General features: G+C 34.8%; 1 protein-coding gene across 1 annotated transcript in view; it reads right to left on the reverse strand.

Annotated features, from left to right (window-relative positions):
- MYO16 (myosin XVI) overlaps positions 1–13,004 on the reverse strand; it is a 283,087-nt gene that overhangs the window by 181,917 nt on the left and 88,166 nt on the right. Inside the window, exons 7-9 of the mRNA XM_084292547.1 lie at positions 10,872–10,947; positions 9,322–9,475; positions 2,481–2,631 (exon numbers count right to left, since the gene is read on the reverse strand). Coding sequence (XP_084148673.1) covers positions 2,481–2,631; positions 9,322–9,475; positions 10,872–10,947 — 381 coding nt within the window. The remainder of the gene's footprint in view (positions 1–2,480; positions 2,632–9,321; positions 9,476–10,871; positions 10,948–13,004) is intronic.

Genomic DNA, 13,004 nt, shown 5'->3' on the forward strand with positions numbered 1-13,004 from the left:
GATCTATTTCAATAATATATGAACATAAAATCCAGGCAATGACTCCACATACCCTACTGAAAAATTAAACAGAACATGATTACTTTGAATGTAGTTGAGAAACTGGTAAGAATAAAAGATAGCAAAACTCATTAAAATTAGTATACCTAGGAGGCAGGGGTAGGGAGAAGGGGTTATTCAAAGCTTTTCTTTGGTATCAGCACTAAATAAAAAATGTAATATCCAAGTTGAGCAAAAAAGAATAAAAATTAAATGAGATACTTGGAAACACCAACTCTAAAAATTCAGATCTATATATTATATATATATATAAATATATATATATATAAAATATATAATATATATATATATAAAATATATATATACATACACACATATCATAGCCTTATTGGTTATGATATGTATCTACCTACAGTTCATAAAGCATGCCAAGTAATACAGAATAAAACCAGATTTTGTAAACAGGTTTACAAAAAAGCTGCTGCTACACTAAAAAAAAAAAAAAAAAAAAAAAAAAAGTTAAAAAAGTTCAAAGTACACAGAAATTTTGGTCTTGATTGCTTTTTTTTTTTGACTATGGCAGTTTTTGCTGCCTCCATTTTTATGGCCAGAAGTCAGCTTGTGATAAATAGCTCCTTATTCTATTCCAGAATGGAAGAAAGAAAGCACTGCTCATAGTAAGCAGTATGATTAAATAACTGCAAGCCAAATGTTCTGTTAAAAAAAAAAAAAAAGACTTCCAATAAATTACAATAATAATATATATATATATATATATATCAAGAACATGCTGAAACAAGAAATATCTGTGATGGAAAGTCCAGTTTCCAGGCTGACAATCATGTCTCTTCAAAAAAGAAAATGAAAAAAGCTCATATCCTTGTTTTGACAAAACATTCAATTAATGTTTGAAGATCTGCCCTGAGACCCTGAAGTGACTTTGGAACATCATGGTGGAGGGGTAAACTACCAGAGTGAAGACCTCTGGTTGCTCTTCCTGTCCCAGAAGATCAGCTGCTCCTCTTACCAGCTTCTGCATATATTTTACTGCACAGACTATAAAGCAAAAGTCTAGCCTAGGGATAAAGAAAACTCAAATAACTTTAGAGAGATGTTCACCAAAATAGAATCAAGCAGAAGGAAGTATGTATGTTCTTGTCCACACTTCAGAACATACAGAAGCAAGCGATAGTTTCAGCAAGACCCAGTTAAACAATTACTCCTCTTTCCTTACAGGGATAAGAGGAGTTCCTCCTAATGCAGTTGCAAGCATTTAATTTTCATACAGGCATTGCTTCTCTTTTGAATTGATTGCGTTTTCATCGCCTAAGTGCACAGTCAGCAAGGCCAGAATTTGGATGAAATGAAAACAAGATGTAAGCCAAGTGCAAAACATTTTGTGGTATCTTCTGATGGAAGTGACTGAATAGGGAACTGCATGCTCTATGGGATTCCAAAGCCGAGCACTTTCAGAGGCAGATTAATATGACTGACACATGAACTCACTGACTGATCTCATATGATTAACACAACATTCCTCTGAAACATATTCAACAAGTATGCATGCTTCTGCCAAGACAGGCATGCACGTTTTGTTTGTTGTTTTTTTTTTTTTTTTTGAACTGAACATGGTTTAAATGAAATCAGCATTTTGCTCCTTTGTTATGTCTCAAAGTCATAATGATTTTAAAAGAGGATTCTCCCTCCCAATTCTAAGTAGATTTTTTCTCGAATTGCTAAATGCTTCTGGAATATATGTTTCCCAAACACATATAACAAAAAAGTAAAGTCTTTGTATTCTCCCCCTCTCCAACTCTCCCCCCCCCCCACAAAAAAAAAAAAAAAAAAAAAAAAAGGCAATACTTGTATCAGGACATGCCAGATTTACAAGCAACAGGTAATTGCCTCCTTTTCCACCCACCCACCCTATGCACTGAATGAGACTGTGATCCTTTGGAGAAAACTGTAAAAGGTACCTAAATAATCAGTGCCTATATCCTAATGCATTAGCACATGAAAGGGATTTAAAACTGCAGCTGTAAATCTGGCAATTCCTATCTTTGTATTAGAGTCACTTATTTTGCAACTTAATATTCCCTAGACATTCCTTTTCGTTTTTGCACTCTCCCAGGTTGTGTTTCTTTCTGTTGTAAACCCAAACTGGAGCCTAGAGCACACTTTGGGCAACACTAAGAGTTTTCCACAGTGAACCATCAATAAATAGAGCCTGAGCAGCTTGGAGCCCTCTGATAGCCACAGACCGCAACCTGTCTCCAGGAGCTGGTCCCTTTGCAGAGAGGGAGCTCTTTGCAGGGCCAGACTGTGATCACAGGGAGCGATTGAGAAGACAAGGCTCCACAGTGCATATCACATTGCTTTGTGATGAGGTGAAAAAAAACTACCACCTTCTTTGGCTTCATTAACTTTGCAATTTCCAGGCCTAAGCACTAAAAACATTTCAGGAATTTGCATGCTATTACCTGTTCAAGTTTGGCTGTACTGTTCACCGTGACGTTTTCAGATGCACTGTCTTGAGATTGCTGCTTACATAAACCTTTAGCTGCATCTTTAAACATGGTGTCTTTCTCCAGCAAACTGTCTTGCTTGGCAATCGGTAAAGCCAGGGGATTGCTACAAAGAGAATCAATAAAGCAATTAGACTCCTGCTGAAGATGTCAGACAAACAAAAGATTGCCCAATGTGGATGGCACAAACACAGAGCTAAGGTGCAATTCAGGGCTGAGGCACTGGTTCTGGTCCAAGTACAGAAACTGGTATAATATAAAAATAAAGTGTTCACCTGGGTTGGTCTGTTCCCAAAGATGTAGAGCAAAACACTTTGATTTAAAATTCACCTTTATGCATATCCCTTCTGAATCAGAATGAAGCAAGCCAAACAGAATATGCATGAGCCTGTACTTGACAGTGCTAGGCTGGCAAATCAATAGGCAATTTGAAAACTGAATTTTAAATGCACAATTAATGTACACAATACCGTTTTGAAAAGTAATATATTATAAAATAGTCCAATACAGATATTACCATTACAGTTAATAAAACTAAAATCCAACAATTAGCTTGCCTTTTTTTTTTTTTTTTTTTTCCAAATCAGACAATACCCTGGCTTTTATGACTAAAAGCTGCTTTGAATTTGTGGTATCCAAAAAATAAAAAAAAAAAAGAAAGAAAAAAGGAAAAAAAAAAAAAAAAAAGCAAACAGCAGACTCTCGAAATCACTGCCACTATATACAATACTTTTTATTCACACATAAGAGTAAACGTATTTTTACATGCATGGAGATATTTTCCTTACTGACACATCAGACTTCTGAAAAACAACAATGCCAAAAATTTTAGTTGATTTTGGCTGTGTTGTACATCCAGAAGAATTAACAAGGAATCAGTCCCAGGAGGTGAGAACACAAACAACTTAAAAAATAATTGTCTGGCCTCTGACAGTGCAAATAAGACAATGTCATGGAGTATATGGTGACTCTTTGCCAAAATATGTGCATAATTTCTTTGAAAGGAGATATGGACTCAATGTGGGAATAGGGCATTCCGCTATGGGATAAAGCCCAGATGTCAAATTTCGTTAAGAAAAAATCTAATTTTCTTCTCAGTTATTTGAGTTTGACCACTTGTTATAATAAAAACAGGATTATATATATAGCTTACTTAAACAAATAGAAGCAAGAACCACAGCTAACATAGATTTCTATTCAGGTTAAGAACTACTGTTGAAAACAGAACTGAAACACAAACACTATTTTATAAAGGTGCGGTCCAAAATAGAAGCAGCAAAAAGCCCCTACTAAGCCCCTACTATTCATAGGAATATCGGTGTCAAAGTAGCTTCCCATTGGAAAAAAGAACATGAAAAAAACTCTATTTTGATGGAACCCTCAGTCTGCAAAAATTAAAAGAATTAATTTCAACATTTTGCAATGGAATACAAATACCTTAAATGTGGGAGACAGAGGGATTTGGCCAACCTCTTTTCAGTGGTATGCAGGGACAGGACAAGGGGCAATGGCCAGAAAACAGAGCACAGGAAGTTCTAATCCAACATGTGAAAGAACTTCTTCACAGTGAGGGTGACAGAGCACTGGAACAGGCTGTCCAGGGAGGTTGTAGAGTCTCCTTCTCTGGAGATATTCAAGGCCCATCTGGATGCCTACCTGTGCAACCTGCTCTAGGTAACCTGTTTTGGCAGGGGGGGTGGACCCAATGATCTCTTGAGGTCTCTTCCATCCCCTACAATTCTCTGATTCTCTGATTCTGTGATGCATGATTTCTTTTCTAATTATATTCTGTTTCATATATTTTGATGTAAAATGCCTAGAAGAACACCAGTGAAAATAAAATTTTCTGTTTACTGCTATGATTGACGTAAGATTTATTTACCAAATGTGACATGGACAAAAGATCAAAGAGCCAAATGTATATATTTTTTTTATTTGCCTTTTGCCTTGACTTGAACTGTAGAACAGGAAAACCGTTATCCAACTCTATTTATGAATGTTGACAATATTCACATGTCAGAGAATAAGAGACATCAGTGATTGGACAGTAAAAGAAATAGCTGACATCCACAAGCAGAAATGACTAATCCACATTTTACCCAGACTCAGAATTTAGCAAAACCCAAATTTTCTTTTCGAGTGTATTTTGCCATTGTCCCAAATTTCTCAAATTCCTTTGGACTCAACTATCTTAAAATTAGATCATAAAGAGGAGAAGAAATTAAAGCATAAGCCAAATGAATGAAAATATTACAAAAACTACATGCTGTCACTTAAAGCTTTCTATTACTCTTGTGATATTTCTTTTAAATCATGAAGATCCAGGATTTTTTTTCTTGTGAAATGTAAGCTTTTCCATTTAATCTCACCACTTTCATGCTAACTATACCACACATACTAGAAACACTGTTTTTAAAATTTATCTCTAAGCTCCTCAATTAATTTTTCAGGTGTTGCAAAAGAAACTTATTTTGTAAATAACATAATGTATTTCCTCATATACCTTTTTGAACTTAGAAGGACAGTAATATTACAACTAAACCAGAAGCGTTCCATGTTTTGATGTAAAGAGTATCCTATAAGCTATGTGCATTTGTACGTGGCACTTTAAGTGATGGAATGCAGCATATAACTCATATTACATCAAAAATCAGAATGATTATAACAGAGAAAAAGCAGATTAAAAATCACTATAAACAGTTCACCATGACTCAGGGTCAAGAAGACACTGTGAAGAATAAAACAAATTGAAATAGAATGTTTCCAGCAAACAGTGACTTTTTAGAAAGAAAAAAATTATCTGTTAATATTTAAATGTACTTATATTAATCAAAAGATGAAGTCAAACACTGCAATTGGAAATTAAACTACAGGACAATGCAAGAAATTTTATGTTAATGTAGGCAAATGGGTTAGCATGAACAGCCTTCTTCTATGATAATTAATAGATAATTAATCAATAATTAACCACAAAGGGAGACTTAAGCCAAAATGATGTCACATAATAGACAAGAAGCAGAGTTATCTAGGGTAATTGTATTAGAACAAGGTAGGACTGTTGCCATCGGAATATATAATGGGGAAAAGATCTTGCACATTATATGGAGGTTAGTCACTTTAATTTTTAGGTGTGTAAACCATCTTATACATAGTTAATTTGGTTGATTGGTTTTTAGATGATCTTTAAGTTTTAAATAATTTTAAATAATCTACCATTTCCTTGTTTGTTCAAGGAAGGAAGGAAGGAAGAAAGAAAGGAAAGAAGGAAAGGAAAGAAAAGAAAGCATACAAAAAACCTGGGAATTTTATGACATGGTTTTATCATCAATATTGGAATCAATATGGAGCTTCTAACTAGGAAGAAAAATGTTATAAAAAGAATTATATTAAGACAGAGTCTGCAATGACATTTTCATGTGCTCTTTGAACTTACAGCTTTTGTTCATGAGAACTTCTCGGTTTTGTTACTATAATCCTTTCACTGACAACTGAGATTTTCCAAACAATTTCTAAACCAGCTAACATCTGTAAACTGCATAATCTCTGAAACTTCAGTCTAAAAACTTTTAAAAGTTTCGTAACAGAACCTTCTGAATGGATTAAACACATTAAAAGAGTGTTTGAAAACACTAGAATAAATAAAATGCAAGTTGCTTCATAAATGGTTATAGACTGACATGCTCTGTAAGAAAATGAAAAATGTAATCTTTCTGCTTTGTTGTCTCAAACTCAATTTCTACAAGTACATGTACTAAACCAGAAGTACAGTGGTGATCATCACAGCTGTATCACAAACCTAAAGTCCCCTTAAACAGATACAGCCAATTTGATTTCCTGAACCATAAGCTACATCAACTGATGTATTCAGGTGCAGTTGGTTTTGCCAGTGGACCAACAGAGCATGTTCTGAATGTACTATTAGAATTAAAATTGTTTCTTTTATTGATTTTGTTTCCTGATACTCAACGTCATACTCTTTTTTTTCCATTTTTTTTTCCAGTTTTTCAGGTGTTCTGTTGTGTGTTTTTTTTTTTTCAGTTGGCAATAAATTAAATTACCCATGCTGAGTCTGCTTTGCCTGTGACGGTAGTTAGTAAGCAAACTTCCTGTCTTTATGTCAGCCCACATGCTTCTCCTTCCTAATCTTCCTATTTTCTCCCCTGTCCCACGGAGGGGGGTGAGAGGGAGCAAGGCAGCTTGGTGATTACCTGATGGGGTAACTCACCACAATTACCTTCCTGGTCTACCTCTCCTCAGTCACACAGACAAAAGTACTCAGTAACTCAGTAGAAGAACTATGAAAAAAGTACTTCAGTACTGAAATCAGTGCTTCACAATAACAGGTTCAGGTGGATAAACTTAATGCCTGACTAAAGGAACCCAGGTTTGCTTGATAACCTTGCATACTGCAAACATACCAACGGCTAAATTTTATTTTTTTTAACCAAGTAGAGACACTAATCTTCAATTAGTCTATTTATAGATTTCAGAAATTGATACTGTAATTTAATCTAGAACCAGCAAAATCAGGTTTCTTGACAGAGCACATACCATTTGTAATTGTTTATCATTTTGGAGTCTTCTTTTGAACACTTCTCTTCTGAGAGATGGCCACAAAGAAATATGACTGAACTACAGCATTATATTAACTCTTGTTAAACTATCTCCTCAGTCTAAACATACTTCCCTGTGTCAGTAGAGTTGACAGAGATTGGAAGTAATATAGACCAAAAGCAATTGTGCAGGTTATTATTGTGCATTCATCTTTGCAGCACTAAAAATTCTGTTTGATACACATGAATAATACAGACAGATTCATCTTCATCCTAGCATATTACATGTCTGTCTGTGGGCTCTAATAGAGCTAAAAGGATGAAACTCTTCAATTTCAGCATCAGCCATTGAAAAGGTAAGAATTTGGTTGAACACAGTCATCTAAGCTGCCTCTTTCATGAACTAAGACAAATAGGCCTTCTGGAACATAATTCAGTATATCTTGAGAAGATGGCTACTATAATTTGGAAGAATAAGCCTCTGTAATGCTTTGTTTTTCACTGTTGAACAAGCATGCTACTACAGAACTAAGATGACTAGCTTTGAAATGACACCTGATTTTCAGGTGACTATAAAGTAAGATTAATAAATATTGTTTCTAAGCAAAATGGAACTCTGCAAAAAGTGTGATGTGGATCACTCACATTTTTCCACATTTCCAGCAGTGATAGCTGGGTCACACACATGCCAAATACACCAGTTTGTTCACCTTTCAAGAGCTCACCCATGTCAGAATTGCTGGCTAGCCAGCAAGTTCACTGATACCCACTGCACTGATGGCAGGCCAGTCAGTGCAAAGTTCTGGTTCAGATGGTCCCTAACCCTAAGACTGCCGAAAGTCAGGAGAATGTGCCAAAGAAGCATTACTTCAAGCTTAACATATCCTTACATTTTCTCCCCAGTAGTTAATATACTAAACCCAGCTACGTATCTTACTGTATACCAATCATGAAGCAGAAACAATACTCTGGGTTTTCTATACATGAAATATGCAGTCTTTAGTATATGTAAGTATAGCCCATAGAATTCTAAATTTAGCAGATTAAACATTTCATAATTGCCTACTACATCCAGATCTTAATGCGTTGCAATATACTCTGCAGACTATAAATTATAATTGTTACAAAATGCAAGCAAATATATTCTCTTTGTCTCTCTACATATATAATTTGAGAGGCTTTAATTATTTTTCCCCACATACTCTCCAGTACCAAAAAAAAACCACAATGTCTATATTTCAAAATCTTGTACAACAAACATGCTTCAACCATACAGCAGCTATATGGCAACTGCCTAATATATAAAGGAATTATCTGTACCTTTTAAAATTCTGATCAATCATAGTATATGGAAATTAGAATTTGAGAAATCAACATCTTGCACTACCACAAAACTACTCTTGATGCTTCTAACTCATTTTATACCTTTTTTCACATGAGAGTTTCCTCTTAAGATGCGCATGAAAATATTAAAAGATCAAAAATTACAATTTAAGACACAAGTTGTCTCTTTGATTCAATACACTGCATAATTCTACTAAAATTCCTCTTGTATTTTAAACAGTACAAACCTAACTATAAATCTGTGACTACTTGGAGCCATATCATTTTATCCATAATAGTACGTTGTGTTTTATTGTTTGTTTTTGTTTGTTTGTTTGTTTTGTTTTTGTGTTTTTTGTTTGTTTGTTTGTTTGTTTTTTAATCAGGACTCATCTATATTTCTTTCATAGGCATTGGTAGTTTTACTACGCTGTTTCATAGGCATTGGTAGTTTTACTACGCTGTTTCCATCTACCTTAATAAAAGGATGTTTGGATCTACATTATTAACCCCTAATAATTCTGCTAAAGGAATGCCCAATCATTTTACTGGCAAATGCTAGCGTATTTCATTACTCATAGAATTAAGGTTGAATTAAGGTTTATAGAATTAAGGTTGACAAAAAGAGATGAGAGATACAAGCAAACAAAATGATTCAGTAAAGTTCCAAAATTAAACAGTTACTTGATCCATCAAATCACACAGAATCACAGAACAGTTGAGGTTGGAAGGGACCTGTAGAGGTGATTTTGTCCAACCTCTCTACTCAAGCAGGGACACCTACAACAGGATGACCAGGATCATGTCTAGATGGGTTTGTCTCCACGGACACACAGACAGGATTGAAAGATTGATAAATACAGTTCAAAGGATTATCTGAGTGCATGCCTCAGTGCATCCCTCTTAACAGAAACACTTACAGTTTATTGGAAAGTGCAGGCAGATCATGGATGATCTCTTCATAAGGCTCTTCTTGAGATAAAGTAGAAACAGATAAAGGGTCTTTCATTTTTTCTTCCCAAACAATTTCAGCCTTCAAAAGCATTTCCTCAATAAACTCAGAAGCTGCAATATCTAAGACATTGGAACACCAAGATATCAGACAAAGAAAACAGTACAGAAAAGCTCCTTTCAATTCAGCTTTCCAGATCAGATTAAGATTAAGCAGTTGGCTAGATAAGTATTTCATTAAAAAGGAAAGAATTGTTCAGATATTGATCATAAAATAATACTTGAAATTGCTGGAAAAAACAAAGGTGAATAAATTAAGCATGAAATCAAGTTGTCATCTGCAAAACCTCAAAACTAGTCTGTGTAGTGAAATGAAGTATTTATTCAATAATTCATAGGGCATCAGTAAAAACAACAAAACTATTCTCAAATCTGTACTTCAATGAAAATATACTGAAATAGCTTTCGAATCTTTCACATTTCTACAAACTGGATTTATGTCTTGCACATACAAAAGCACTGAAATTGGATGTGTTTGTGTGTTTGTGTTTTCAGACCAGAAATACAGTTAATTCAACTGTATTAATATTAATATTAATTAACACATACTAAAAATGTTTAGCTAGCTGTATTGTTAGGTGATCTGGGTTTAGACCATAGCCTTTTATACAAACTGGCATGTATCTAATCAGAAGCAGCTTTCCTGAATTTAAGTGTTGTGAAGTTCCCTAGAAGTAAGTATACTTGTAGCTAGCTCATTATTTGAAGTATAACTTAACTTCATGTATTATGCAAAGGAAGTTTCTTCTCGTAAAAAGAAATAATTCAATTTTCTACATTCTTGGGTTCCATTTTCATTTTACCCTAGGCCTGGAAGGTTGAACAACTACATGTTTCTTCTCTCCACCACTGCTATCTAGCATTACTGACATTAGCTCTGCCTTGATACCTGGGTTAGACCTGAAGATATGAAGTCCCTTCCAACTTAATTCAGTCTATAATTCTACTTCCTTTAGAGTTAATGCTTCAGCTCCTGTTGTTATCTGATCAAAGAAGGTGCCTTCTTCTATGGGAAACTACAGGTATTACATTTGAAATTTGAATGGTGAATTTGTGTTCATTTAGCAGCTACAGGAATTCCAGTCTATGTGTTATCATCAATTGAGAAACAGAAGGAAACTCAGTAAGAAGTCACCAAGGAAGCATAAAGGCAGCTATCACCAAGCACTGACAAACTTACAAGGAAGAAACATAACTAAAAATAACCAGAGAATGCAACAAGTAGAAGAAAATGCTATTATATGATATGACATCTTTCATGACTGTGACTAGCAGTTCTCAGCAATATACAAATATTATAGTTATAAACAGACATATATATGTATATAACTACACACTATATATAAACTATATGCATATGTATACTTACATATGTGTATGCGTTCATAACTAAGTTAGTAAAAAGGAAAAAAGTGTCACAGTATAGTGGCACACATAATACACATAGATTTTCACCTACCTGACGGTTTTTCGTTATTGCAGTTAAGAAGATTAGGATTTGCCCAGTGCATCAAAAGTAGCTTCACAAGGTGGGTCTGAAACAAGCAAAACAGAAAAACAGAAATGGCAGAAGCATGGCAGGAACAGTACTACTGTCATTCAGTGTATTTGGTCCTTCCTGCACTAGGTGAAATCATATAATAACCAAAGGCAACATCTGCAGCTCCTTCTGGAGCTACTACACATTCATATAGATCACCAGAGACAGAGTAAAATACAGTTCTATTACAATTTCATCGTATCCTCAGCACAAGTCCAACCCTGAACTCTCCCTCTATCCTTAAATGTGTAAACAAATCCAAATCAGCAAGGAAAAAAACTAACCCTCCATCACCACCTGTCATTACTGGGATCACAAATATTTCTTTATGCCTAACTAATTCACCAGCTGTGTACCATCACTGCGAAAGGGGTATGACTCACAGCCACCATGGAAGTAAATCTCTTCTCTGTCAGCAGTAGAAATGGGCACATTTATTTTATGTTTACCAAGTCAATTTAACCTACTAGTAATTGGAGCAATTACAGTATAGTAGAGTAGGGTATAGTATTATATAATGAAAAAGTCTAAAACATATTTTTCAATTCCTGCATAAATGCTGCAAGCAACTGTTTTTAGCAAGCTTTCCTATCACTCCACTGAAGTCTCAAAGGTTATTTCTCCATCAAAGACTGCAGTAATGTCTACCCTGATAAATTGGTTGGTGAGAAAAAAAGTAAGAAACTACACAAGAAGCAAAAATATATTTAGAAAGCAAAGTCAGAGATCAACTAAATGAGAGAACTGTTTGCAAATTAATTTTTTGCTAAGGAAAATAAAATGTATAATGTAAATGTAACCAACAGAGGAGGCCAGGGGAAAATGGTGCACAGGAAAGAGGATACTTTAGAGCAGAAGAGAGCTAAAAAAAAATGAGATGTAGATTGGACAGCAGGTAAGGCAACAATTTGGCACAAAACCAAATAAATGATAAATAAATAACATAACGGCTAAAAAGGAAGGAAAATATTGCAATTTAAATGTTAAATTCCATGTGGATTCAATATTTTTTGGACAATTTACTAGGAAAGACCATGATAAGGAAGAATCAGCTAAATGCAGGGGAAAAAAATCAAACCTTTAATTGCAGAAAAACATTGTTATAAATTTCTATAAAAATAAAATGATCTTGCACTCCATGGCTTTCTAATGTGGGCTTTCCATTCTGGCTGTAATAGCAGAAGATTCAGTAAACCATGGAAGCAGGGAGGAAGCCATAACAGCTTTATTTCCAAATCCAATTAGCCCAAGTTTCAACTAAGAACCCTCAACGCATATATCTCTGTGTTTTTTCATTATGAAAAAAATGGAATGTGGTTAGTCATTAAACTGACTAAATCAGTGGCAGTTCCGTGATCTCATTAACAGCCATTATGAAAAGTGTTAGAGGTTGTATCAAAGGAGTTTTTTTTTAATGCACTTTTGGTTTAGTAACAACAAACAGCTTTTTGGGTTACCAAAGTTTTGGATTTATGCCACATGAAGGCCCTTACATGGTACGATGCCAATGCTTCCTGCTGTCAAAGAAATAACTCCGGCTGGAAATCCTTGATGCACACCACCACAACTAAGGCATTCAGGTCATTGTTAAATTCAGTTACATGCTCTTGGATATCCAGATCTGTCTGTGTTACTTTTAACCCTATTCCCTTATCTTTTAGAAGCAGTACTTTAAAAACCAGGTGCTATAACTTCAGAACTGTGCCTGACAATAAATATATATATATATATTATAACAGCAAAATACCACTGTCCAAAAGTATTTCAGTTGCAGAGTTACAAATAAAGTAGAAATGATTAAAAAAAAAAAAACTGCAATATCTAATGAAATACTGTAGATCACAGAATCACAGAATTTCTAGGTTGGAAGAGACCTCAAGATCATCGAGTCCAACCTCTGACCTAACGCTAACAGTCCCCACTAAACCATATCCCTAAGCTCTACATCTAAACGTCTTTTGGAGACTTCCAGGGATGGTGACTCCACCACTTCCCTGGGCAGCCTGTTCCAATGCCTAACAACCCTTTCAGTAAAGAAGTTCATCCTAACAT

Source organism: Netta rufina, assembly GCF_964035555.1.
Source record: "Netta rufina genome assembly, chromosome: 1".
NCBI lineage: Eukaryota > Metazoa > Chordata > Aves > Anseriformes > Anatidae > Netta > Netta rufina.